This window comes from Nilaparvata lugens, chromosome 2 (genome assembly GCF_014356525.2).
Source record: "Nilaparvata lugens isolate BPH chromosome 2, ASM1435652v1, whole genome shotgun sequence".
In the NCBI taxonomy this organism is placed as follows: Eukaryota; Metazoa; Arthropoda; class Insecta; order Hemiptera; family Delphacidae; genus Nilaparvata; species Nilaparvata lugens.
The window spans coordinates 78571334-78599103 of record NC_052505.1 but is presented as its reverse complement, the minus strand read 5'-3'; the positions used below and the strand labels follow the sequence as shown (position 1 = coordinate 78599103).

At 31.5% G+C, this 27770-nt stretch overlaps 1 protein-coding gene across 1 annotated transcript in view; it reads right to left on the bottom strand.

Annotated features, from left to right (window-relative positions):
* LOC111046173 (E3 ubiquitin-protein ligase AMFR) overlaps nucleotides 1-27770 on the bottom strand; it is a 56018-nt gene that overhangs the window by 10748 nt on the left and 17500 nt on the right. The window contains exons 2-3 of the mRNA XM_039421821.1: nucleotides 5143-5400; nucleotides 1744-1896 (exon numbers count right to left, since the gene is read on the bottom strand). Coding sequence (XP_039277755.1) covers nucleotides 1744-1896; nucleotides 5143-5400 — 411 coding nt within the window. The remainder of the gene's footprint in view (nucleotides 1-1743; nucleotides 1897-5142; nucleotides 5401-27770) is intronic.

Here is a 27770-nt window from a genome sequence, read left to right as displayed (position 1 = left end):
TTGTTTACTCAAGCCGATTACTGACGATTAATGTCGAGTATTACTGTTTTGGCCGAAGAGAGTGTAAGAACAGCACAGTATGAGAGACTACCAGCATCACATAGCTTCACGAAAATGAACCATCAGCTTGAGTTAACAGTGCAATTTCAAACACAAACCATGGGTTATCTTATGCCATATTTTCTCTATGGCCCGACTGAGTGAGAATGGTTCCATTAGAACGTATCCTTGTTCATCAATACAATTTATCCTTATTCTTTAGAACATCATCCTTATTTAAAGAGTTTGACAAATTTACGACAGAACTTGAGTTTGTGGCCTAAGACCGACTTGACATTAAACACTGGTGTGCTACCATCGGGCTCCAGGACATTAGAACTTAATTTATATTATATAATATTTTATTAATAATAATATTCAATATAATATTTTCACTGTACTATTCTTACTAGCTCCGCCGAGCTAAGTGTGAATAATCCCTTTAGAACTTATGAGAATAACATTCTCACTGTACCGGACATGATCACTGATACTGACTGATATGTGGGTATCTGTCTTTAATAACTTCTGAATGGGATATTTATTTATTAATTGACAAACAATATAAAATTCTCATAACAAAATATACTTATATAGTAGGCCTACGGTACGTAATTTTAAATAGTAGGCTAAGATCTAATAATAATAGATAAATAATTCAACAAAAAGTCATTATAGTCATACAGGGTGGACAATGAAATATTGTCCCCGAAAAATGTATGTTTCAAGTTTTTGAAGTTGAATAAATAATGGAAAGAGTGGTCGAAATGAGATGATTCTCTTGAACATCATTGTTTGGTTGATTCTAAATACTTTGGTGGTGAAACCAATCCGATATCTCTCACAGTAACTGAATAACAAGCGATAAAAAAAATTCTGTCAATAATGACCGCCATCTTGTATTTTTCAATGATGTCGAACATTTTCGTTGTTTCCATCATCAATATTCTTATTCGTCCTGTTGTAACGAAGAGATTGGGACCATTTGCAAGTCTGTATCTTAAAGTAGTCATGAAAAAATCGATTTTATACTTCGCACCAGAAATCATGCAGGGTTTTCTTTGGAGGGCGCTGGAGAACTCATTTTTTGACGTACAGCGCACGAAAATATATCGTTCAAAAGTTTAAAAAACGTTCTAAATTTAATAGATTTAAAATTTCTTCATATCTCTTGCACAAAAAAGTTATAATGGAATTAAATTTGAAGAAACCGTTTTTTGGGCTTTTGTAGGTTATAACTAAAAAAAATATGCGTTTTAGAGGAAAATTGTATAGAACAAAAATTGTAGAGGAAGATTTTTAAAACATTTTCGTCTAAAAAAACGGTTGAATATCTCGAACGGTTATTGAAATACAAGCGATATAGCAAAACCCTGAAAATTTTGGCGGCCATCTTGTTTCCGAGGTCTTTGCCTGTGATTTCGACTTATCATCATCACGATCCTTATTATGCTAGACCTAACGAAGAAATTGAGACATCTTCCACGTCTGTTACTCAAAAATGATCACGGAGTGCCTTATTCATGACATTTGCGCCCGGACTAAATACATTAATATCTATTTATGTATTAAGAGCTTAATGCGCGACTTTATCGCTCGCCCGATATATTTGTAATCCAAAAATATAATTTCTTACAGTAATATTTTGAGGATATATTTTCTAGGGTAAATACAGTTTTTAAAAGAGTAATAAGTGTTGGTTACCTCAGCCGCCATGAAAGCGAACGTATTGAGACCGCCGAAGAAGCCGACAGCCACACAGACAAGGAACATGAGACCGGACAGAACCAAGATGGTGGCCAGAAGTGCCACAAGTCGCGCGTGACTCCAACCCGGAGTCGTTGGCGAGAAAGATAACTGCAATCACAATTGTAAACTATCAGTTCAAACATAGTGACAATATAGTATAAAGTGACAATATTCAATCATAGATTATCAAATAATTTTTATTCATCGAATGTACTAGTATATTGAATTATAGAGAAGATTATAATAATTGATGTATATTACCTTAAATATGAAGTATTATTTTCTCTAAGATTCAATATACTTGTACATTCTATGAATAAAGATGATTGATATAATTATGAAGCTCAAAGCACAAACATATAAGTTGTCACAAACATACAACTTGAAATTGGGATGAGTGGCATATCTTCAATCTTGTCAGACATTTTTGAATCAAGAAACAGTTTTGGGATGGAATTACTTCAATCAATGCATTCACTAGTTGTATGTTGAATTCATAGATCTCCATCAACATCCTGTTTTAATACCACTCAAATATGTATGACCAGCAGAATGTACTACTTCATTAAAATAAAAACAATTATCAAGAGATAAGTTTCAAGAAGTAGAGAACTTAATAGCCAATCTTTCTTACTTTATTTTTTGTTCGTCATTAGAACTGCAACAAGGGAGAAATTGGGGGGAACACGGTAGGGGGACAAGGGAGTAGGGGGAATAGTATGTAGACGATAAAATCACTTCACTTATTTGGGCCACTTTATTCAAATTAATAAAAATAATATAAAACTTGTAGTAGGCTACCCTTTTTATTTAAAACTTTTTAAAACAATTCAACATCTAGTTTTGACCTACTATGGCTATTTTCAAGTTAAAATGCAAAAATAAACAAGTTAATACATATATTAAGATAAATATTATCTAGTATCAACTTGTTCATTTTTGCATTTTAACTTGAAAATGGCCAAATTAGGACGAAACTAGTTGTTGAATTGTTTTAAAAAGTTTTTAATGAAAAGGGTGGGCTACTACAAGTTTTATATTGTTTTTATTAATTTGAATAAAGTAGCCCATGATAAGTGAAGTGATTTTATAGTTGTTAAATGTTTTTAATAAAAAGGGTACTACAAGTTTTATATTGTTTTTATTAATCTGTAGACGATCTATCAATAGACAAGCCGATAGTTTATCTCTTTTCTGTATAGGGCTACTTTTATAGAAATAGAAAAATAAAAATCTTAGTAACCTTTTTGAAACATTTAATCACAGCATGTTTCAGTCATGATGCCATGATGCCATGATTTCATGCCATGATTTGATGCCATGAAAATGGCATCAATGTCTGAGCATGTTGTGATTAAATATTTCAAAAAGGGTACTAAGATTTTTATTTTTCTAAGCCAATAGTTTTATTGCAACGTGAAGATGGATCCAAGAGGATCTGTCTTGAATTCATAACATGATTTGAAGTGAATTCAAAGGAATTTATAATCTAAGAATATTTCAATTCAATTAAAAGCAATAATAAAAATGTTATGCTCTTCACGGCGAACAAGTATGTATGCAGCTCTTTTAATGTGTTTCTGTTTAGTGTGTGTCGGTTTCTTTCGCTTTTATAAAAGAAGCATGTTAGCTACAGTAGCTAGTTACCTTAGTAGCTACATAGTAGCTACAGTAGTAGCTTCATAGTAGCTAGTTAGCTATATCAGCTACAGTAAACAGTTAACTTGTTAGCAAAGTATTCTCATTTATTCGATAAAAACATAGAAAGACTCACAGATGAATTCCAGTACGAGCCTTAATAACAGTACGTCATATCTGATAACATAAGAGTGCAATACAAAACGAAAACAAAATGAATATATATCGCACTTCATTAAATATCAACCACGATACAGTATTACTTATTAATAGCAAGTATTCCTGTAAATAAAAATTGAAATCTAAGTACCCTTTTTAAATTAATTAATCACGACATGTTTCGGCTTTATAATGCCATATAATTAGCAATGGCATATCAATTGTGATTAAATAATTTAAAAAAAGGTATTTAGATTTCAATTTTTAAATTTATATTCAAAAGTAACCCTGAAGAAAAAAAATACAAGTATTGCTGCTATAGAGCCAGAGAGTATAGAATACTATAGAACTCAGAGTATATAGAGTATACTCTCTATATGGAGCCTGGTTCTCCATGAACATCGCAAAATTGTTTCTTGCAGCTGTGGATAGAGTGAAGCCAGCCACCCACCATGGTAGCCAACATCTGGAAGCCGACAAGCACATGAAAAGAAGATTTCAGCTATAAGTAGCGCTACAATCAAAAATAGCGTTCGAAGCGTTTCTGCTTGGTGCCTGTTTGTTTCGTTCTCCAAGGAGTTCAATTAGTTCAAAAATCAACAAAGTGTTGACTCACATATTCGAGCGTTTCTGCTTATTGTATATTTATTTCCTCATTAAGTTGATATTCAGTTTAATCAATCAGTTCAAAAATCAACAAACTGTTGGCTCACATATTTGAATCTGTCTTTGCAGATCTATATGAAAGGAACAATACAGAGGAAAGCAAATAAATATATTACACTTCATTGAATATATCCACCTTGATTCAGTATTACTTATTAAAATCAAGTATTTCTGCTATAAGTAGCGCTACAATCAAAAATAGGGTTTGTAGTGTTTCTGCTCAAGCTTCGTTTACACTAAAATTATTAACAAAATGTTAATAGCTTAATCCTTTTAAATTCTATTAGATTGAGCATAACTTATCATACAAATGATGAACATATGCGTTTGTCAAGTTCCGTTCAATCTAATAGAATCTATAAGGATTAAGTCATTAACATTTTGTTAATTTTATTTTATTTATTTAATCATTCAGAATTACACAACTGACAGAAAAGTACCACAGGCTTATAAGCCCAAAACTGTTCCAATTCTAATTTATACAACAGTCCAAATGTAGCTAGGTTATGTCACTTAACATTCTTCAATTACACACTCAATTTACAATCAAAAACACACAAAAATCATTTTTATATTAAAAAATACTTCTAGATTGAATTAAAACAATCACAATTAATTGGAAAATTTCAAACTTTGAAAAAACTATAAAATTTTGAGACCGAAAAGACAAACACTTTAATAACTTTGATGTAAACGCAGCTCAAGTGTCTGTTTGTTTCTTTCTCTAAGGAGTTAATGTTCTGTTCAATCAGTCTATTCAAAACTCAACAAACTGTTCGAGCGTCTCTGCTATTGATTTTATCTGTTTATAATCTGTTTTTGGTTTCGTCTGTTTATTTCATAACAATTAAGATGACGATCAATGAAAAAATCCACAAACTGTTGACTCACATATTCGAATCGGTCCTTGCAGATCTGTGCGAGCAGATGCAGCGAGCCGAGCACAGAGAACCATGCACACCACATGATCACCTCGTCCATGTACTGCACGTTGATGATGCCGAACACAAAGATGAACTTGTAGAAGACAAAGTTCCAGAAGCGGTCCTTGAGGTGCTGCTGCTCCGACACCCGCAGCTCGCCGAACACCAGTCGCTGGATGAACTTGCCCAGAAGCAGCAGAGTGCAGTAGGCTGTGTTGATCAGCGTCTGAAACGAACAGGGTATACATTATAGATAAATATATTTATAAAATATAAAATTTTAACAATTTTTAATATATTTATGTATAATCCTATTTAATGGTATTTTTCTTTTTTCATTTTATATTGTATTTTACTTATTTATTTTCTTTTATAACCATTTTTGTCATTGTAATCATGTTTTTTAGGACAAATAAAGATTTGATTTGATTTTTGAAAATATAGAAATCTAAGTACCCTTTTAAAATTGTTTACTCACAACATGTTTCGGCTATATGATGCCATTATCAAGTGATTGGAAAATAAATAAAATCATAAATAATAATTATTATTAAATAAGGGTATACATTAAAATAATAATTATTATTAAATAAGGGTATACATTATATGTTAATGTGTTGATGAGCGTCTGTAACAAACAGGGTATACATTATACGTTAAAATCAAGATTCATTTTATTCACCATATCAGGCTACAAAAGCAATAAGCACCTCATACATGATTATAATAGAAACACATATCAACAATACACAACACCAACAATAATAATAATTGTAGATATAATTTACAAATATATTAATATTCTTCAAGAGAATAGAATTAATTATTCTTGAGGTAGAGATATTACTTTTTTTCAAGTTATTTAAAGGCAATTCTCTAGTGCAGGGATGGGCATCTTCTTTAACTTGGGGGGCCACTTCAATAATTTAATTAAAAGCGGGGGCCGCACAGAAGGAAAAACTTATTAAATATATAAACAAATGTAATGAAGAATACTTTTTTTAATGTATGGTTTTTCAACATTTTATGTTTGACTAATCTCGTGGATTGAGGCAATTTATTATCTACCATTTTTTCACTCTCCCACCATATTCTCAATTTTTTCTGCTTCCTAAACATTATTTTCCCATGATCCTTCTATCGCTTTTCTTGTTTATACATAATGCTGGTAGGTGAGGCTTCTCATAGTTATACCATGGAGAAAAGCTAGCATGATTTTACAATGAATAGTTGACCGAGCGAAGTGAGGTCTAAGATTCAAATCGACGGTTTGGCATTTCTCTTAATGTTTAAATGTTTATATGTTGCGCATTTACGGCGAAACGCGGTAATAGATTTTTTATGAAATTTGACAGGTATGTTCCGTTTTTAATTGTCCGTCGACGTATATACAAGGTTTTAGGAAATTTTGTATTTCAATGATGATATAAAAGGAAAAGGAACCTCCTTCATACGCCAATATTAGAGTGAAAATCAGACTATAGTATTATTCATCATAAATCAGCTGACAAGTGATTACACACATGTGTGGAGAAGCGTCTATTGCTGTATTTCCATAAGGTCTATAGTTTCAATCAGGTACTTGTGGATGAAAATACTGCGTGAGGTCTACTGTTCACAGAACTACTAGTCATAATTGAGATTAAATATTTTGTATGCTATCTTCTCTCTATGGTTCTACATAGTCTGACATAAGGAGTAAAAATATATTGATTTTTCCTTATTGATTTTTCTTTTTTTTCATTGTATGCATGGCATTCTCAATGACTTAGAAATCTCTCGAAGTTTTCTTTTACTTACACTAAATTGGAAGATGAAGAGTCAGTACCCCAAGCATAGAAAAGTGACGTCTACAAGAATCTCTTTGTGACAAACCCAGGATAGCTCTAATAAAAAAGGAACCTCCTTCATACGCCAATATTAGAGTGAAAATCAGACTATAGTATTATTCATCATAAATCAGCTGACAAGTGATTACACAGATGTGTGGAGAAGCCAGTCTATTGCTATATTTCCATAAGGTCTATAGTTTCAATCAGGTACTTGTGGATGAGAATACTGCGTGAGGTCTACTGTTCACAGAGCTACTAGTCATAATTGAGATTAAATATTTTTTATGCTATCTTCTCTCTATGGTTCTACATAGTCTGACATAAGGTGTAAAAATATATTGATTTTTCCTTGTATTGTATGCATGGCATTCTCAATGATTTAGAAATCTCTCGAAGTTTTCTTTTACTTACACTAAATTGGAGTAGATTTAGAGAGATGAAGAGTCAGTACCCCAAGCATAGAAAAGTGACGTCTACAAGAATCTCTTTGTGACAAACCCAGGATAGCTCTAATAGCTTTCTTCTGCCGCAAAAATACTTTTAATGGGTGTCAGTTCAATTCAAATCAGAGCGTCTGAGCATAGAAGGTAAAAATTAATAGAGTGTCAATTCAATTATGATTTTATAATCGCGTAGCAAAAAATGAATCAATGAATAGACTAAAAAGTTTATTAAGAGAAACTGTGCCTGTGTCTGGATCTGATGCTAAGTATATACTTTCTGTCTGAATTCCCATTTTCCATTGTATTTATTTATACAATATTGTATTCTCTATGTCTATGAATATTTTACTCTATATGTAATGTACAATGTAATTATTGTGATCCACGTTATTACAATATCAATTTATTTTAATATTTAGCAATGCACATAGAAAATTAATTCAATTTAAACTATTATAATTATATTGTAATAGTCAGTACAGTAATAACGTGGAAAAATTGAAACATTACAAAGAATACATAGTAGGCTACATTACATACGGTATACAGTAAAATTTTCATAGAAAATAAATTATTCTCATGAATATTGTATTTATGAAATAGTGAGAATACATGAATGAAATGAAATTCATTAACTTATTCATTCTAATGAATTCATTCATAAATAAATTAAATAAACGTTTTAACCTTTTACTTGAACTTCTCAAACCCATACCTCTAAGATAGGAGTTGGTAGAATCATCCGATTGTTTATAGTATTACTGATATAGTATGATACAGCATATTATTGATAATAGATGTTAAAATTGAACAAGTTAATCTCCAATAAATCATGAACTTTGATGATTGCTCATCAACTACGTTTAGCTTAAAACTTGGATGAATTTTCAAGCGTTACGTCTGAAACAACCTTGAATAAAATCATTTATAACTTTGAGAGGCAGAAAGAGAAAAATATTGTTGAAAAAACCGAATATAAATAAATCAGATAGTAACATTTTCCTAATTTTACTTTCACACTTTTCTGTTTCCCATACAGCTCTTAATAGAATTATAATGATTTCATATTAGAGTATTACATTGATATTATCTATATGAATATAGATTGTATCAGTTGTGAGTGTAATGTGCATTCCCATTTAATAATGTTCTCAATTTACTACCTTATTCTATTTTGAAAATAGACTACGATATTTTATAAAAGACCTTTCATGTAGTGATGTACTAGAATTACTATTTTATTCAGTGTTTGAGATACAGTAATTCGATATTCTAAGCTAATAATTGAAACTAAAAAACTGAATTGTGTAATTTTGAACCAAGATCTCAAGTAACCAACTTTAGTTTTTCTTTTCCAGTTAGCTCAGGGATAGTTAGCGGCAAATATTACAGTATTTTTTGAAATAATAATCCAAAAATAGCCAATAAGTCTTTGAGGAAAAAACAACGAAATATTACGATGAGACGTTACCTCACAAAGGATACTATCATACTATTGTCTAATGGACTGGCGAAAAATAACAGCTTGGAAAAAATTGAAAGGTTTGGACCAAGGCTAACTGGTCGATCAAGCCATGCTATGCTATACGTACCAGGCTACTTTTTGCTTTCAATAAAGGGACTAGACTTGCATCATAATAAGAAAATAAACCATATAATATATGACTGGTGCTTCAGTAGTGACCTTTGTTTGTAGTAGTGTTATTATCTTCAATTCGCTAGTACCGGCTTCTAATTTCTGGTGGAATAATTTTTTCAAATTGCATTTGTTCTGTGATTATCGAGGATGGATTTAGTGTATTCTCAAAAATTACTGTAGTACCGCTAAAAGCATCTTTGAACAAAGCAAAATCGGGGCTAGTCTAGCCATCAATCAAACAAAAAAATGCTAAACTATGAGATGCCTCAATCCCTATTTCTTCTGTAGATCAAATAAAAATCGTCCTAGTGCTTATCAATTGTAGTGCATTTTTTACATTTATTAGAGATGCATAATTTATTCTTAATAAATTCATTGAATTGAATAGTTCACTATAAATAATTACTTTTTGTTATAGAACGACTAGCAGTCAAATTTCTATTCGCCATCCAATAACCTTATACTTGTCTATTAGTACAGCCATGAAGATGGCGGACCTGCCGTAAAATCTCGGTGTCACAGTAAGTGAATAAATTCATTTATTGAATAAATATGACTGCTAGTCGTTCTATTTGATAACAAAAAGTGATTTAATAGTAAGCAGTTCGTGATGGATAACAAGATTGAAGAATTCTATAAATTCATTGATAAATAATTATTTTACCAAGAGGGAAAATCTTTTATACTAAAAACATATTCTGTGTAATTTTATATTCCTACCAAAATGTTTTACAGAGCAGATTACAATATTCAGTAGAATGGATAATATATTAACAAATTTTTGACGCACAACATATTTTGGGGCCGGAAATACATTGACGCACATTTCATAACTACGGATTTTTTTTTGTAGTTACAGTATTTTCATTGTAATCTGCACTGCAATAGTGTCAATAGTTGGAGGAAAATTATTTGCAATATCTATAACAGAAAACATTTATATGAAGTTTTAATTTTTCCAATAAAGAAGATATAGATTTAAAAACTTGAAGAGCATTCTATATTAGAAAATATTTAGATTGAAGTATGATTCCCTTTGAGCGATGTAAGAAACAATAGACCTAATACAGTTGGAAATTATTAATTTTACACTTACAGTTGTGTTGTGAGTGATGTTGTGATACTTTTCCATAATGAAAACACAAATTTGAATTGTCAACCACTTTTTATTATTATAAAATATTATAACAGCTGAAGATGTGGCTGGTAAAGCCACGAAACCAGGTTCTGTGTATAATATTTTATAATAATAAAAAGTGGTTGACAATTTAAATTTGTGTTTTAATTAATAATAAATTAGTTAATTACTATCAATTATTATAAATAATAATGATTTTTATGTATAATCTTCTATTTTCATGAAAATATAGTTATAATTTTTCTTATCGATTGTCAGAAGACTCCTCCATGCATATGGACTTGACGTCCAAGCATGGAGTTATTCATTTACTTTTTACTTGTTTTTCATATTAATGATACAAACGAATGTATCGTCTTTACTTTGTTTTTACATACTATGTAATGTATAAAGTTTTTGAATAAAATGAATTGAATTGAATCGAATTGTGCAACCGGGCCTATAACTTTAAAGTTACCATATTTATTGTGAATGACATCTAGCGCTGTTCTTGAAGAACATGTATTAGATCGACTATTTGAATCAACCTCATCACATTATCAAAATAACAAATCCGAGAAAAGTAAACAAATTGAATAGTTCAATTATTGGTTCCTAACTGAAGTAACAAATTCAAATCCCACAATGATTGTATCTATTGTCTAAGAATAAATAAATTAATAAGCAGTTTACGGAATTAACTAGCTTCCGACTCATCAACGGTCTTTTTCCGAAAGGACCAGAGGAGGTCATCCGGAGGCAGAAGAGGCTTGGACGAGAAACAAGAAACGGTTGCCTTGACACCAGACCGCCGACACTGTCCTTGATAGTATCAGTAGACTGTAGACGCGGCCGACTGTTACAATATGAGTCAGACAGCATTCAGCTCACGTCAGACTGTGATCGACAGATCATACCAGCACAAAATTACACCAATGAGATGATTGAGTCAGTGATGTATAAATGGAATTGATGAATCAAACTGAGAACTAAAAAGGATCGTGCCAATAATAACGGAATGATTGATCTAGTCTTGTATAGAGAGACCATAACATGGTATTTTATCAAGTTATCGTTATTCCCGCTAAATCCCGCTGAACATTTATTTATTTATTTGTTGATATAATTACAAATCATGTGAATATGATCGGGATAGATAAACATATTTATAAGCAGAACATAGAGCGCCTCCTATTAGACAATCCAGTGTACTCGCTCTCAAATTTCTTCAATCTACCAGTTATTAACTATCTTAATTAAAGCAGGGAAAATATAGCATTCAGTTCAAGTGTTTTCAATATTTTTTATTGTTATGTTTTTAATGTATTCTTTATTCTATTATTTGATGACTATATTCTATTATGTTATATGACTTTATGTATATTCTTTATTCTATTTAATGATACCTTGTGTACAAAGATTATTATATTATGTAGATTTGATTGTGAGATTGAAACCTTGTTATTTACGGTATTATTATCAAAATGACGTTTCCGATTGCATTTTTATGCATTGAAGGAATAAAATTATTCTTATTCATATTCATAAACCATTAAAAGTTGAAAATTTTATTCAACTCTAAGATTGGCATTGCTGTAGCGAAAAATAGCCTGGGTAATACTCACATGAACTCCAGGCTGTACGTGAATAATGGGATGAAAGATGAAAATATTTAATATAAAAAACATTTAAATTTTTTTTTCTTAGAATTGAGTGAACCGTTTTTATAACAAAGTTCGTAACTTTGACTTTGAACTGATGATGAGTACCAACTAGAAAACTAAAAAAAATGATAATGTTCGATTTTACTGCACAATAAGAATAATTTTCTAAACCCAATGAAAACAACAATAAATGATGGTACCTATATTTGATTGAACAAACGTCTTACGCAAGTGGAAGATTTCACATCAGACATCACTTTCTATAACAAGAAAATCATAATTAAGCCATAGAAGGAGCTTAAAACTGAGAATACTTTCCAACCATTATAAGACATTTGAAATATCACTACTGTAAAAGCAGGATGATTCTCGAATAATTGTAAGCCATTTCTCTAGTAGTATTGTTTCATTGTTATGTTCACCAATGTGTTCCTCATCTTCCAGTACACCTTATTACTACATGATATTCATAGCAATGATATCGATAGCCACCTGGTTAATTCATCCATTACAAACTCAAGAATGAAAATTCATGTTCATAATAATTGGTATTAGCTGAGACATCAAGCCTTCTTCCTGTATTGTTTGGGCAAACTTTGAGAAAATGACAACCAAATGAGAATTGTAATCAAATTAGGGATCGGAAACTCTTGATAAATGGCTAACGAGCTGCCATCATTTCTCCCGTTCTAATAGCATCAGCTACAACTTTTAATCAAAACTAATTGCAGTAACTTATTGATATCTTGTTTGGGCTGATGGAGAGATCATGTTCGATTACCTTTTCTAGTAAGCAAGTAGAAATTTGGCCGGGTGAAAGTTCTGACCTACCTTCTTCGAACAAACAATATTACTGAACCGTGACTCTTTTTTCGAATGAAAATGATCCAAATCAAAGTATGCAGTCGTTTAGACTTTGGATAAATTGGTAGAAAACAGAGGAAATGTTTGCTTACAGTTTCGCTCCACAGTTCTACAGATACTAATGGGCCAGTTTCCTTTCTTAGATGGATGACCAACGATAATTTAGTATTCAGAGATTGCATCATCTAGAACTATCAAAAACTATGGTTAGAAATTTATTGTGTTTTTTTTTAGCATTTTCATATAATATTATTTATTGTGTATTTTTAGCATTTTCATGGTTCAGCATACATTTCTCCCTACAGCTTCAATGCTCCCATAACTTACACATAAAGTTAGATTGATTTATGTCAGTTATTTTTATTGGAAGTTTAATTCCACAAAATTTATAAAATCGATGATAGAAGTTAGATTACAATTTGAAACCAAGTCATGCTTCGATATTCAAGTAGACAGGAAATATTCTTATTCATATTCATTTATTCATTGAAGTGGAGTTTGGAATGGAAATAGCATGATAGTCTTATGTGGGCGCATAGTGTTGCATACTCATATTATGAATTTATGAAACAGTGATGAATAATTGTTTTCAAGCACTGCAAAAATCTAATTCACAAATTGTTCTGATACAGTGTTGAATTTTTGAACTGTGAATAGCTTATACATGCTGCAACTTCATTTTATTGCTTGAAAAGGTGAATATTTAGTATCATTTATGAAATAGCACAATGATAGTATAGCATTTGTATTATTTTGGGGTTAATATAAAGACTATATAAATGTATAAAGAATACTGTTGATCTACAACAGATAAGACTGTCAAATATATTTATGTTGGATGCAAAAAAGACAATCTTTGGACTGCATGCAATGTGCCAAGGATTATGTTCAAATAATGACCAATATTATTCAAAATCATTTCATTTCAATAATTAATAATTTCTGCATAAATTATACCTGACATTTTTATACAGAGTTTATAAACCCAGTTTATAAAGTTTTATAAATCTCAAAAAAAAAACAATCTCTACTCTACAAGCACAGGCACAGATTCAGGGTGGCAGCCCACTATGAAAAAATTGTATCAAGGTACAAAGATGATGAACCACTCATGATTTTTAAAACACTAATTGCAAGGTTTTACTTTGCAGTTCAGTGTAAATATGACATCCCTTGAAACCTTGGGAGGCCTATTACAGTCAGCTTTTTACTTGTCTTTTTATTTATCATTTTACTTGTCTCTCTATGAAGACAACCAATAATTAGTTGCTAGGCAGATAATGATACAGAAAGTGACACTAAAAAACGAGCTGTACTTGAAAATGTGTAACAAATGCATAATTCAATGCCTCTTATTTCATAAGAATATTTCAGGCTTTGTTTTAGCATTTTCCTCGCCGATGAAACGTGATGAAGACATCACCGCTCCCATCAAACAACAGTACACTACAAATAAGCAAATACGATGGCATCAAGTTTTTTGCACTCCTACAGAATACTGAATGATATGATGTCATCTTCGAAACACTCCTACAGTTCTCAACAATTTTATAGCGTGAACAATATGGTGGGAAATAATTACAGAGCAATTAGTTGAATTGGAGAATATTGATCAACTGTGCTGTTTTTTGAGGTAACAATAACAGTATTTCACTAATGCTCTATGGGACCAGGAAGTTTTGAAATGATACGAACTGAACCTGTAAAATTCACAGATAAGGAACTGCATGAAATAATTCTCACGAATTTGCATCATTGAAACAGTAATCAGAAATGGCTGTCAATGCATACTGATTCAAGTTAACGGTGGGAATAATCTTGTACTGCATATTTAATTGTTACTTTATGAAAAACAGTATAATGGAAGATTAACTGGATACCTATTGAGTATCAGAACAGTTCAAGAATTTGCACAACAGATGGAAAACAAATACAATCGACGGCAATTCAATTATTACTTACTCATGAAATATTTTCAAACTAAAAAGCGCAAACAACAATTTTGCACAGAAGTGCATAAAAGTATTGATTGTCGACAATTTTTAAAAACCTTAAATACACATCTACTTTAATACGAAAAACATTTTGAAAGTAGACAGAAGTCAGGCACAAGATATGCTACATTCAACAGACATTTAAGATGTACTCATTGATTAAAATGAACAATTGTAATTATCTTGGTAAATTATATTCTGAACACAATGTTTTTAAAAGCTTTTTATAACAATTATCAACAATAGAAAAATGTGATATTTGCTTCCATTGTTTACGGTTTCCTAATAATAATGAACTTATCACGTTGCATTGAACTTTCAGCCACCTCACGCGATCCCTATTCGAATAGCTGTGCCAAAAATATTAAAATACAATATTAATTATTATTGCTGTATACAATTTGATTAGACGAATAAATGTGCATTCTTGTAATAGAATATGATAACAGAGACAAAATAATGGCATTTTCTATTATTAGCTCCTTGTTTGTTATCATACAGCTCTTTGTCATGCTGTATTCTACATAACTCTGAAAAACACGTAATTTTGACAAAAAATTATTAAAATTGGAAAGCATTTAATAAGAAATGTTTCATTGTACTATTATGGAAATATTTCACTTTTACAAGACTTATACGCGATACGAAATTTATCTTTTCAGAAACCTTAATTTAAAAAGTATTCTGTATAGGGGAGTAGAAATGTTGAGGATGTAATTTTCCTTATCAATATAAGTTTTTAGAGTCCCATAATCTTTCGCTAGCTAAAGGCTCATTGTCAACTGACTCCAAATCAAATATTAATTTTATATTACACATTACTCATCAATTTGATCAATCATAACAATAATGCAAATATAAACCAGGAATAACCCCAAAACTTCTTCTGTTCTTAAATTTATTAGATCGAACTATCCAAAATAGATTTTTGATGATAATCTTATTTTAGAAAACTAATTTCAAATTTTCCTACTTATTGATCAGATCACCTATTATTCATCGAGATACTGCTACAGATTATTTGAATATAAATTTTGTCTGCTGAAAGCCAATATTGAAAATGCATGCATCCATTGTTACAGCTGCTCGCTTGTTCAAAAGCACTTCAAACATATTCCATTGGAAGCCAACTGCACTGCACTCAATGTTTTACTGACTACAGGATCCTCTCATCCTCTAGTTCTCATTCCATCGAGAGCCCTTCAACTATTCCCGTGTTCAGTGGAGCACTAAGTGCCCATCCTGTTGAATGAAGCACTGAACTAACTATAAAAATCATATTCACCGAGGATTGAAATGAATCAAAAGCACTCAACGGAATGAGTCAATAACTAGAATAATCGAAAGGTATTCAATATTTCATTTCCCCAATTTCAATAGAGAAATCCTCGTCCACAGTCAATACAGCTAATACATAAATTTCAAGTACCAATCTCGATGAATATTTACCCACATATTCAATTAGAACATTATTTTGTAGCCTTTTTCGTAAAAGAAAAATGAAAGAAACAGCCATGAAATTCATGAAGTAAAGCTATCTAGTTGAGGAAAGCAAGCGGTCGCAAGCAAACATATAAGTTCCATTAATAAAATTATGACAATTACAGGTGATTACACCTCAGATTTCAGTGATAATCAAGTACGAACAATGAACTACTGGCAAGATCATACAACAGTCCGCGAATAAGCATTGAACGCGGTTTACGTTTGCGGTTTAACTGCAAGTTTATTACGAATTTGTCGGCGCTTCAAGAGATGCAACGAGAATAATAATTAATGTGGCTCGCCAAACTCCCACTGCTTGAGCTATTGTTGGCAAATGAATGAGTTTTACACAAACAACAATTGGCTGTGGATAATAATATGAGAGTGGGCGCCTCGCTCTGATAACCACAACTCGGTTATGAAATGTAAATTACACACTACAAGGATGGTAATTAGAGCTATCAATTACTGTGGTATTACTATTTTCAGCAAGTAAGTACAAGGACAGATTAGAATGCCCAGTTGATATTCATCTTCAACTTGATTTTGTAGACCTGGGTGAACAATCAGGACCCGGCCTCACAGTCCTGCGATCCTATGGGTTATATATGTCTATTCTATATCCTCCAAATGGATTCTGATCGCAGATCGCTCTATGAGTGACCCATCCCTAAATTGTAACTTTTACTTTTTACTGAATACACTATGCAGCCGTACTGTGATTCTTATTCAATTGACTGAAACATGATTCTCTCTATGAGAATCCCATTCTTACACTTGGCAGTTTAGTGGGTACTCATCCACAGTTGAAAATGACCATGCCGGGGACCCACGAACAATGTCGAGCGCCATGGTAATAGATGCTACTGTATAATATTCAAAGTATGACAGACATAATAATGTACTAATGAACTATTACACTCATGAAATATCTATATCTATGATAGATGCTCAGCTCAAATCAAACCAAGCATAGCTTGATAGCGTTTCCTGAATATATTGAACTACAATGGGGTAGTAATTGATGATCTATTAAATAAAAATATCAAGAGATACATTCAAGGGATGGTTTTGGGTTTGAAACCTGATGTCCACCTTTCAACTATTGTAATGTCTCCCTCCATCATCAAAATACTGTAATATCAATACCGTACTTTCCAACAAGACAGCTACCACTAAACCTAACAATTTCAGAATAAAAATCCGCTAATTTATAAATTAATTTCATCATTTGAAAATGTACTAAAAATTTAATATTAGGAGAAGCAACAGGGGTTCTTTAAAAATTCCTTGTATCCTTCCTTTCACCCGAATAGTCAGCTCTAGATCTAGAGGTAACATTCATGATCTATTTTGCTGACAATTTTAACTCTCAACGTCTATTTCCACCAACTATTTTTCTCCAGATCTACTTTTACCATCTACTTTTTTCTACTCTAACCACACTCAAAATATAATTCAATACTCTTTGGTTTCAATATACAAATTAAAGTATTTCTAAGGATGAGACAGAAGTCAAACACCAAACCACAAAACACGTAGCATCTTCTTAATGTTTTGCTCATGCTCATTCTTGGAAAACAAAACTAAATACTTCCAACGAACCAGTTTTAATAAAGACTGGAAAAACCATGTTTTTCAAAAAAAGTATTGACTTTTTCCCTATTTTTTGTTGATAGGCTCCTCAAAGATTCCAGCAAAGAAGATATTAGATATTATTGAATCACTGCCAACAAATAAATAAAAAACTACCAGGAAAAAATGGAAGGCTTAGCAGGTAAAAACGCCACCAGCGTCAGTGACCCCCAATAATGAGACCAGTCAGTAGGCCTCCTTACATATAAACATGACGCCGCCAACTAGTGTCAAGTTGAACCACTTGCATTGACTCTACATCCGACCAGTTCCATACAGGAACTAAAAGCAAAATGCACACTGGTTACACAGTATTTACCCCGCTAATTTGAACGTCATTTTTTAGTAACCACTCAGAAAACGAGCAAGGTGAAGCATGCAAGTTGGCTGAAATTACTAGTTCATTCTGTTTGTAATGAGTTGATTCAGTTAATTCTTTACCACTTATGCCCCACAAAGATTTGATGATGAGAATGGACCTTCAGTTGGTTTTTAATTCACCGGGAAGTGATTTTGAAACTCATAACTGTCAGCTGCCAAAAGCAGAAACCCTTCCAAAGAATGAACCAATAGCACGGCGCGTCATCCGGCCAAGTATGCCTCTGCTTGCGAGGATAATCACATCCGAGTTGGTTGAATAACTTGTTGAAATGTGAAATCTTACAAGGATTTGAAAGAAACAATATTCAAAATATTGCATTTTTGTGAGGTTCATATATTCTCAATAATTACAGGAATTCAATTCTTCTATTATCAAACAGGGACACACAATAAGCTTCGGTTAACGTGCGAGGTTCTTTGAACCTTTGGATCCTTGAATCCGTCCCTTCAAAACATAGCATCATCAAACATATTCATCATCATCATCGTCATCATCATAAATCATATTCTGTCTCATTTGTTAAATTATTATTTATTTTCACTCATATTCTTAATATTTCCTATTGGTTTATTTATAATTTTCAATTTCTTATCAACTTTTTTCTTTTGATAATTATGAAGAACTTAGTGATATTGAATCGGGAGCAGTTTTGGGCTATAATGCCTGTTGTTCCCATACTTGTATGTATTTTTTGTTAATAAATAAATATTGTTTACGAGGATTTCAGTGTATACTTCCCCTTAGTTTCTCTCGACATAACTACTCGTATAATGTAACTCGTATTACCTGGATCTAGAATACTTTTCTCAAGTCGCATCAACTGCACTTCTCATAATGAAAATAAATATACACAACGACCCAATTGAAGTGTGTTTAGTCTTGACTAGGAATAAAATATAAATTCATTAAAATTGGTCGAAGTCATCTGGCTCGTTTCAATGAACAATAATTAATACTACTTATAATAGTTATTAATGAAATACAACACTTCAAAATTAGAAGACTTCTACTAAATATACTTAATCAAATATAACTGCATCAAATTATGAAGTGACAATTAAGCGTTATATTTAAATATAGTTTGGTGTTTTAATTTCTCTAAATTCAAAATTTTTAGCTTATATATATTTTTAGACGAAAATTGAACTTGAACGTTTTACAGTAGAAACATAACCTATTTTTTTGACATTTTATTAATTTATCAAAATTTGGGAATGGAATAGATTTGGGCCAAGCCTATTATTCCTTCCTAATCATATTTATATGATTTGTGATTCTGTCCACAAATAAATAAGTAAATAAATAAATAAATTTACTCGATATTTTGGAAAACCGAAAGTAGGTTGACAAAGTATATTTAGTTCTGAAATGAAACAGAGAACTTAGAGTGAGAAGCTTTACAATTTTCAAATTATGATATTTCTGTACAGTTTCATCAAAAGGTTGAGTTCAGAGATTTGATTAATCAACTAGACTGAAAACAGCATACCCAAAAATCAATACAATCTAAATGGGTGTGTTTCTGTAAATAATGGAAGGTTAATTCCTTCTCAACGCCCAAGTACTACAATACAACGCCTACAACAAGATAGCACAGCTGGTATCACCGAAGACAGACCTTGACACTATTGTAGACGTAAAGGGACTGGCAGCTTGGCATCTAAGCGTGGTATTGTGGCCTGCTCAAGTATATTGTCTTTACAAGAGCAATGAGTTCTCATTCTCATTGCAAAACTGTGATTCCCACAGACATGTTTTGGGAATGTTTTGCAAGCAGTAATGCCTCAACATGAGCCTACAAAAAAACTTATTCAATTTACTTCTGGTAGTTATCATGGATTGAAATAAACATTTAAAAATGTGTCAAATTGTTGAAAGAACGCGTTGTGGGACATATAAAATCAATCATCTATACTACTGTATAATGAAGGAAAGAACTGGCTTATACACTTATACACTGGCTTATTCTTCTCAGAAGACTGAATAAAAACCAATGAATCATTGGCTATGTATTGAATTTTCAATTTATTTTATAATACTAGCAGGTAACCCGTGCTCCGCAAGGGTCTACTTTAAAACTTGACAAACTTAAAATTTGACGTAATGAAATCTTGAAGAATTGAAAATAGGCCTATAACAATCCTCGGTTAATTTTGAATCTATATGCAAAATTTCAAGTTAATCAGTGCAGTAGTTCAGATGTGATGATGCGTCAAACATAATTTTCCTATCCCGTACTTGTATAAGCCAGTTCTTTCCGTTATTATACAGGAGCATAGATGATTGATATTATATGTCCCACAACGCGTTCTTTCAACAATTTGACACATTTTTAAATGTTTATTTTAATGATTTTTTTCAAGTTGATTGTCATTAAAACAACCATTAAATTTCATTTCACTATAAATCTTACACCAAGAAAAACTATAAAACTTCAGTTCATCCATTGATGACCCCTAATAGTTCTGAGATTATGAGAGCAGTAAAAATTATATAGTCGGCATACACCTATCACAAATTGATTTTAAACTAGTCCAAAAGGCTTCATATAAGCATCCTGGTATATAATGAATGAACCAGAATGAATATGCTTTAAAATTGTAAAGGAACTAGGATCATTTTATTGTATTTTTTTTAGGGCTACTTTTAATATAAATGAAAATAGAAATCTCAGTACCCTCTTAAATTATTTTGTAACACATTAATGTCCGAAACATGTTGTGACAAAATAGTTTGAAAGGGTACTGAGATTTATATTTAAACTAGGATCAATACGTTTACTCAACCGTTGTTTCACCAAAGATTGAATAACAAGAGAATGGAATAAAAATTATCTTGAAAAATATGAGCGGAATTTGACATTTTCTCTATGTCTGTGTTCCATTTGCAAGCCTACCACTTCAATCATGATACCCTCAGGACGGTAGTATCAAACCCAATAACATTACCCCATCAGGCATGATGGAATAATTATTATTCATGTCTGTCTGGCATGATGTTGAGGTTACTCAGAGCAACGTTTTAGCATAAATAAATCATGAGATGAGGTCACATTAGTGTTGCACAGTTCAAGAGCATAGAGAAGCAGCAGCTGTTATGAGCGGGAAGTGGCTGCGCTGGAAACGATAGCTGCACTTCCTTTCCATAACACTCGTATTCAAGTTTGCAGAATTTATCGAAAACTATTTGACCGCTCGTATTGACCTTCCGCTCCAACATTACTGGACGACCTCAAAAGTTCCAGTCACCTTCAGCTAATCAAATGCAAAAAGTACTTACATCACTGTTTGCACAGTGAATGGAGCAGCCTCATAGTTGGAGAGTATTTCCAAATATAACATGAAATATCGGGGCACCGAGCTTCGCTCGTTATTTTTATTTATTGATAGACAGAACACAATTCTTTAAAATGATCGTGTTTATATTCTACAACTGGCTCTATACTTATGAATATTTCGGGGATGATATATTTTGATTTTCCACAGACGCACTCGCTCATTCAATTTTTTACTATCCACAGACGACGAAAGTTTCAGCTGTTTTTCCAAGGACGAGTTATCCTTTTAATGTCGTTCAGCGAGTTTTCCCAGGAATGAGACCTAGTGCAATCGAATTTTTATATCATAAACCTACTATGTTCCAAATTTCGTGAAAATCGTTAGAGCCGTTTTCGAGATCCGGTAAAATACAAACATATAAACATCTAAACATATAAACAGAAATTGCTCTTTTAATAGTATAGGATATAGTATAGGATATCTCACTAACTATAGGTCGACAATTACGACGAAGTTAAAATAATGCATTATTAATATTAAAATTTTTTAAACAAACTTTCTCATTCATTTCCATCTTAAAATTATGAGTTTAATGTCCATTATCACACAAGTAACTTTAATAAATTGTAGCAAAGATGTTTAGGAAAACATTGATGGAATTAATATGAAAACTGGAGTTGAAAATGAAGGTATTGAGGAGAATATTCATAAAATGAATATGAAAACTGGATGTTATCTGAATCACATTTTTATTAAAATAAGACAGCCTAGTTTCTGTTACGTTATCATGTTCATAGCTAGTATGTTAATGTTATTAGTGTGGCAACCAAAACTACTCTGCTTCTATTAATGTGTTTTTCACAGAATCATCTCATTATCAATCATGAAATTATTTGAATTAATGCAACAGAATGGATTTGGAACATTGACTATTCAGAATTAATTGTTTGCATTCGATAAGTAAGAGCAAAGAGCATTCAAACTGATTCAAACGAATATTAAGCTTGAAATTAAAGTAGCAATAAAAGTCTTGTGGGTCTACTCGAGTTTATAGCTTGTGATAGTCAACAGACATAGATTGTTTAAGAATTTCGAGTAGTAATAAGATTTATCAGTTGAAAATGGGATTAATCAAATTTGGAAAACTCAAATGAAAAGTCGATATACTAGATCTAGACGTCTTGTAAAAAATCAATTTATAATATTAATAATTAAACATTAATACATATATTTGTATTATGTTACAATATATTCTCAAAAATTTACCAAGACACGACAGAAGAAACATAAATGGAGAAAGTTTTAAGTAATCCATTATCGTTACATTCATATTTCTTTTAGCCTCCTGGTATTTTATTCAGAAATCTGATTTTATTCATGAAAAAGAAACTAATAGAAGAGGAAAACTGATGAATCAAAATTCAAGATTAAACAAGATTATGAAATATAAAAATTGAACCAATTTGTAAAACTAAGTGAATCATTGAATAATTGAATGTTTTAAACTTTCTCCATCCTTCAGTATTTGTCTATTTTTTATTTACAATGAAATTATATTATTGTATTTCTATTTCAAAACTGTATTCAAGTTCAAGTTGTATATTACAATTGACGCTAAGCATGTACATTTAATGCATTCAAGCTAGAATTATTGATCTATACAACTGAAATACAAATTGATTTAATCTCAAAATGTTCATCTAATACTTTGAGTGCAAATTTCTCTAGTACAAGACTATTCAAGCAGTTTTAATACAGGCATTCGACTCACGTAAACAAGTTCGTGCGATTGCATTAATTGGGGGAATAAAGTCCAGCCGAAAGCTTGAGGAACGTGAATTTTCCAGTTAAATCCAGAATTAGGAAAGGGTCTGCTTTTCCCATCAGGCTCCAGACAAATGGGGAACGAACGAGCAATGTGAGCAGAGTATCAAACAGTATTAAAACAAGCTTTGTGACAGAATTATACATTCAATTGGTTCACGTTTGGGATCTGTTTCACGAGGGAACATGAAGGAACGCTTTGAGAGAGCGAGTTTTCAAAACAACAAAAAGCTTTTGAGATCAGGTTTCAAAATTAATTTTCCAGCTTACGAACTACGAAATAACTTTCTGGAGCGAGTACAAATCCCATTCCATAACCTTCTATATAATTATCTCTTAGTAATGTATTTTCAACTATTTTCATTAGAGAAACTTGATACTTGTGTTCAGAGGGAGTAAATGTAATGTGTAATGAATGACCTGAATCATTTCGTACATAGAATTGAAATGGATAAATTTGGATTAAATCAATACTATAATTAGATATCATAGTAATGTACTGTAATACTAATCTAAAGAGCAAAAACACAATTCACATGATAACTTATTATTGATAATTTGCTAGAAATAATATTATAAATTGTTTTTGGATACGGTAAATGATAAAGTTCATTAAAAAATAAGTTCTGATGATCACTTTTACATTCAACATTCTTAAGCAGGCCTTTCTCTATCCGACTAGTAACCATTAGTTCAACTTGTTGAACCACTAGTAGGACTAATAGTCAGATCGGTTCACCAATCACGCTCCGACTTGTTCTCCAACTTCGGTCTAGTTGATGGAAAACAAAGGCTAGTCAGATGTAGGACCTTCATGTTGGACCTTTAGTTGATCTAACCCGTCCTACTAGACTTCCAATATCCGATCCAACTTTCAACAACCACATTCATGTTCCGAAACAATTAAAGTTTGGATTCAGGATCTAAAATTTGATGTTTGTCACAAGTTGGACTCCAGATAGGATAGTGAATGGAATGATTAGAAGGAAGACAATAAACTTGTATTATACACAAAAGCAATTAGATACAGCAATAATATGAAACTCATATATTGAATCTGCAGTATGAATTATTAGAAAATGTAATATACTAATATTAGTAATCTGTAAATAGAAATTAAAAGTCTACTTTTCTTATTGGCAGTTTCGAGAAGTGAAGAGTACTGTAATTGATTCCCTGATTCTCAACAGTCGATGGAAAAAGTGTTCAAAGATTATTTGAGAGCACAGCTTGTTATAATTAGTTGGAAACTCTCTGTATATTTCACATAAATTCAACACTTCAACAGACTCAAACATTATCAGTTGATAAGTAGTTATTGCAAACTTATCACAACAATTCCATGAAAAGTTTGAAAGTAGCAAATGGAACTGAAATGAGAATTTATCAGGAGAATCTTGGTTTGTAGAGGGAATAGGATTGTAGACTTCACGGAATAGAATAGAGAAGGAATGGAACTGGATATAACTCATCGGAGCCACTGGACTGGAACTTTTCCTCCTCATTTTCTGCACAGAGGGAGAATATTTCTGAACAAGAAATAAGTAGAAATACGAAGAGCTTTCCTCTGTTGAGAAGAAGCGAATGAGGAAAATGTTTGATAAACTCTACAGTTCATGCTCCAATAAGGATAAATTTCTGAACCTGTACTGCAATGACGTTCCAATCTGGATACTGAGAAGTAATACTGCTCTGATAAGATAACTGTAATAGGAACACGAGATACTGTACAAAATTAGATTATATTTTTCGAAGACACCATGTAATATCAAATCTTCATTTCATCCGACGCCGACACTACACAGTTATAAAGAATAATTTTTGTTTCGGTAGTTATCTGATCTGATTAGGATTACGTAGCGATGTGGCGATTGATCACGGTCGATCTACATTTCAATAACAGTTAATTTGTAACGGTCACGTGAAAAAGAGATCCAATACAATCAATAGACCTGATAGGCGTGAGAGAAAGCTTGTGCAACGCGAAGCCTTCACGTAATTCGAATTATGAACTTCTGTTGTATGACCTTCCTGCTGCTATTACGTGAAAAGAGTTCAATAGCACAATGCAAAAAATTAAAATTTCATAGTCTTCCTAGCGAAAAAACGATTCTTTGGTTTTTACTAATCATTAGCAAAATGTTTAGTTGATGAATAAAACTCAATAAGAGAGTAATAAGGAAGAATAACAATACAATACAATAAAATGGAACATTACATGAGATAACTAATAAAAAATTACAATAATCTAGAGGGAACGAGCACAATAAGAATACATGGAATAAAACATGAGTTATTTCTTCAATAGGAAGAATATCACCAATAGAAGATCTAATCAAGATTTCTATATCTATCTCATTATAGTATTGCACTTTGTTTTAAAAAAAGGCTAAACTAGTGATGCAACTAGAAAAGTTTACAAGCAAACTTCAGATTTAAAAAACACTAGTGATACAAGTGATTATAGCTTTAATACTAATATTGAAAGGTTTACTTACAAACAGTCACTTATAACTCACTATAAGACATCTTTTTTCATTACTAGATTCATTTGCATAAATGCAACACTCACCTGAAACAGAAAAATGTTTTATTAGTTAAATATGGAAACTTATAAAATATAGGAATAAAGAGTTATAAATAAATCACAGGATATGAAATACAATAAAAATGTAATATACGGTAATCAATATATATTTGATTAAGCTGCGATAAATTATACAAATGATTTGAAGAATCCAGATTTGAACTTCTAATTGATATTTATAGGAGTATAATTATTGGAATATTCATACCTCCAATTAGATATTAGACAACTCATAGAACCCCTTGAATGTTAATTTAAATTCTTGAATACAGTTTATGCCTTTGATAGCTTCATTTTTATCAAGAATAACGTCTTAAGCCAATCAAAAGCATTATAATATACCCTATACATACTAGTATGTATTCTGTTCTAGTAATTGGATTGCTTGCTTTCACTAGAAATCAATACTTTACTTTGATAGGAAAATATAAAGAAGACTTACATGTGTACTTTGTAATTTTAAAAATATCAAACCAATTCTGTTATTATATTATCAAGCAATATAATTTGGCTTGCCGGTTTCTATTAAACGAATGTATCATTACAATACAATATCTAGTATTATATTTACTGATGGAATTGATACTAATCAAACTGTAATAATATTAAGGTTTGAGTTTTAAACATTGTATACGTTTTACAGAGGGATAGAACAGCATTGAAGAGTTGGAGACGAAAAATAACTAGATAAAAACAGTTATACAAATAATATAATTTCTTTAGTAGGCTATGCAGGTGATTTTCGTCAAAACAAATTGAATAACTGCAACTGTAGACAGCATGACGACCTCAACCTTGCAATTATCCTACTTTCTTTGCTATCTGCTAAAAATAATTTGCTAGCAGTCAGAGGGCAAAATCGCGCTGCCAGATTCTATTGCAAACAAGCCGGTGCGGAAAAAACTGAATGATAGACAGCGTGATAGTTTCTGCTCAAATTACACTGAATGATAAAACAGGATGAATAATACATTTTCAGACTTTTTTCTTGTGCTTATGTAAGCCAAGGGCGCAAGCTAAATAATTGGGTGAAGGTTTCTTTGATTTGTTTAGCCATTTGGAAAATAATAAGGGAAATCTAATCAAATTGGAAAAGTGAACTAATTTTCCAAATTCTTGAACTGAATTTCATTAATCATTGCATTGAAACAATTGCCACATTTACTTATTAACAATCTTGAAAGTATAAAAAAGTAGTAAACACGAGTTGGTAATTCAACACGCGATATTATCATGATTTGATATTTATAAGGTATTCAGATAGGTGATAGGTCTACAGAAATAAACCTTATAATTAGAAAACAGAAAAGTTCGACATATGAAATATCTACCATAAAAAATAATCAGAGTTTTTGGCAAATCTAGGCGTCCATGGCATATCACAAAAAATACTTCAAATCATAATAGCCATACCTTAAAAATCTCAAAAGGTTACAAGCAAAATTCATATTTTCAATCGACAAGTAAATTACTTGAAGATTTAAAATATCAATTCCCATTCTATACCTTGCAAAACCCATGTTCAAATTTTGTCCAAAACTCATTTTTCTGTGATTTTCTTTTGACCATATCAGTCACATTGTGATTGTTTACAATAATTTTAATAAATTGTTTGAAATTGATGATGTCAATAATAAAAAAAACAATAGTGAAACGAAATTCCAGGAGAATATTTAAAAAGAATGCAAAGAAGATCCATGCTGAAGACCTGAAGTCCTAATTGGGACAGCTTATCTGTACATGTAGATTGCCTCATTAATTCAGTAAGAGACTTAAGATCGTTCCATGATTTCCTTCAACATCCCTTCATAATTACAAAGAATATGGGATACTACTAATCATAGTAACATTC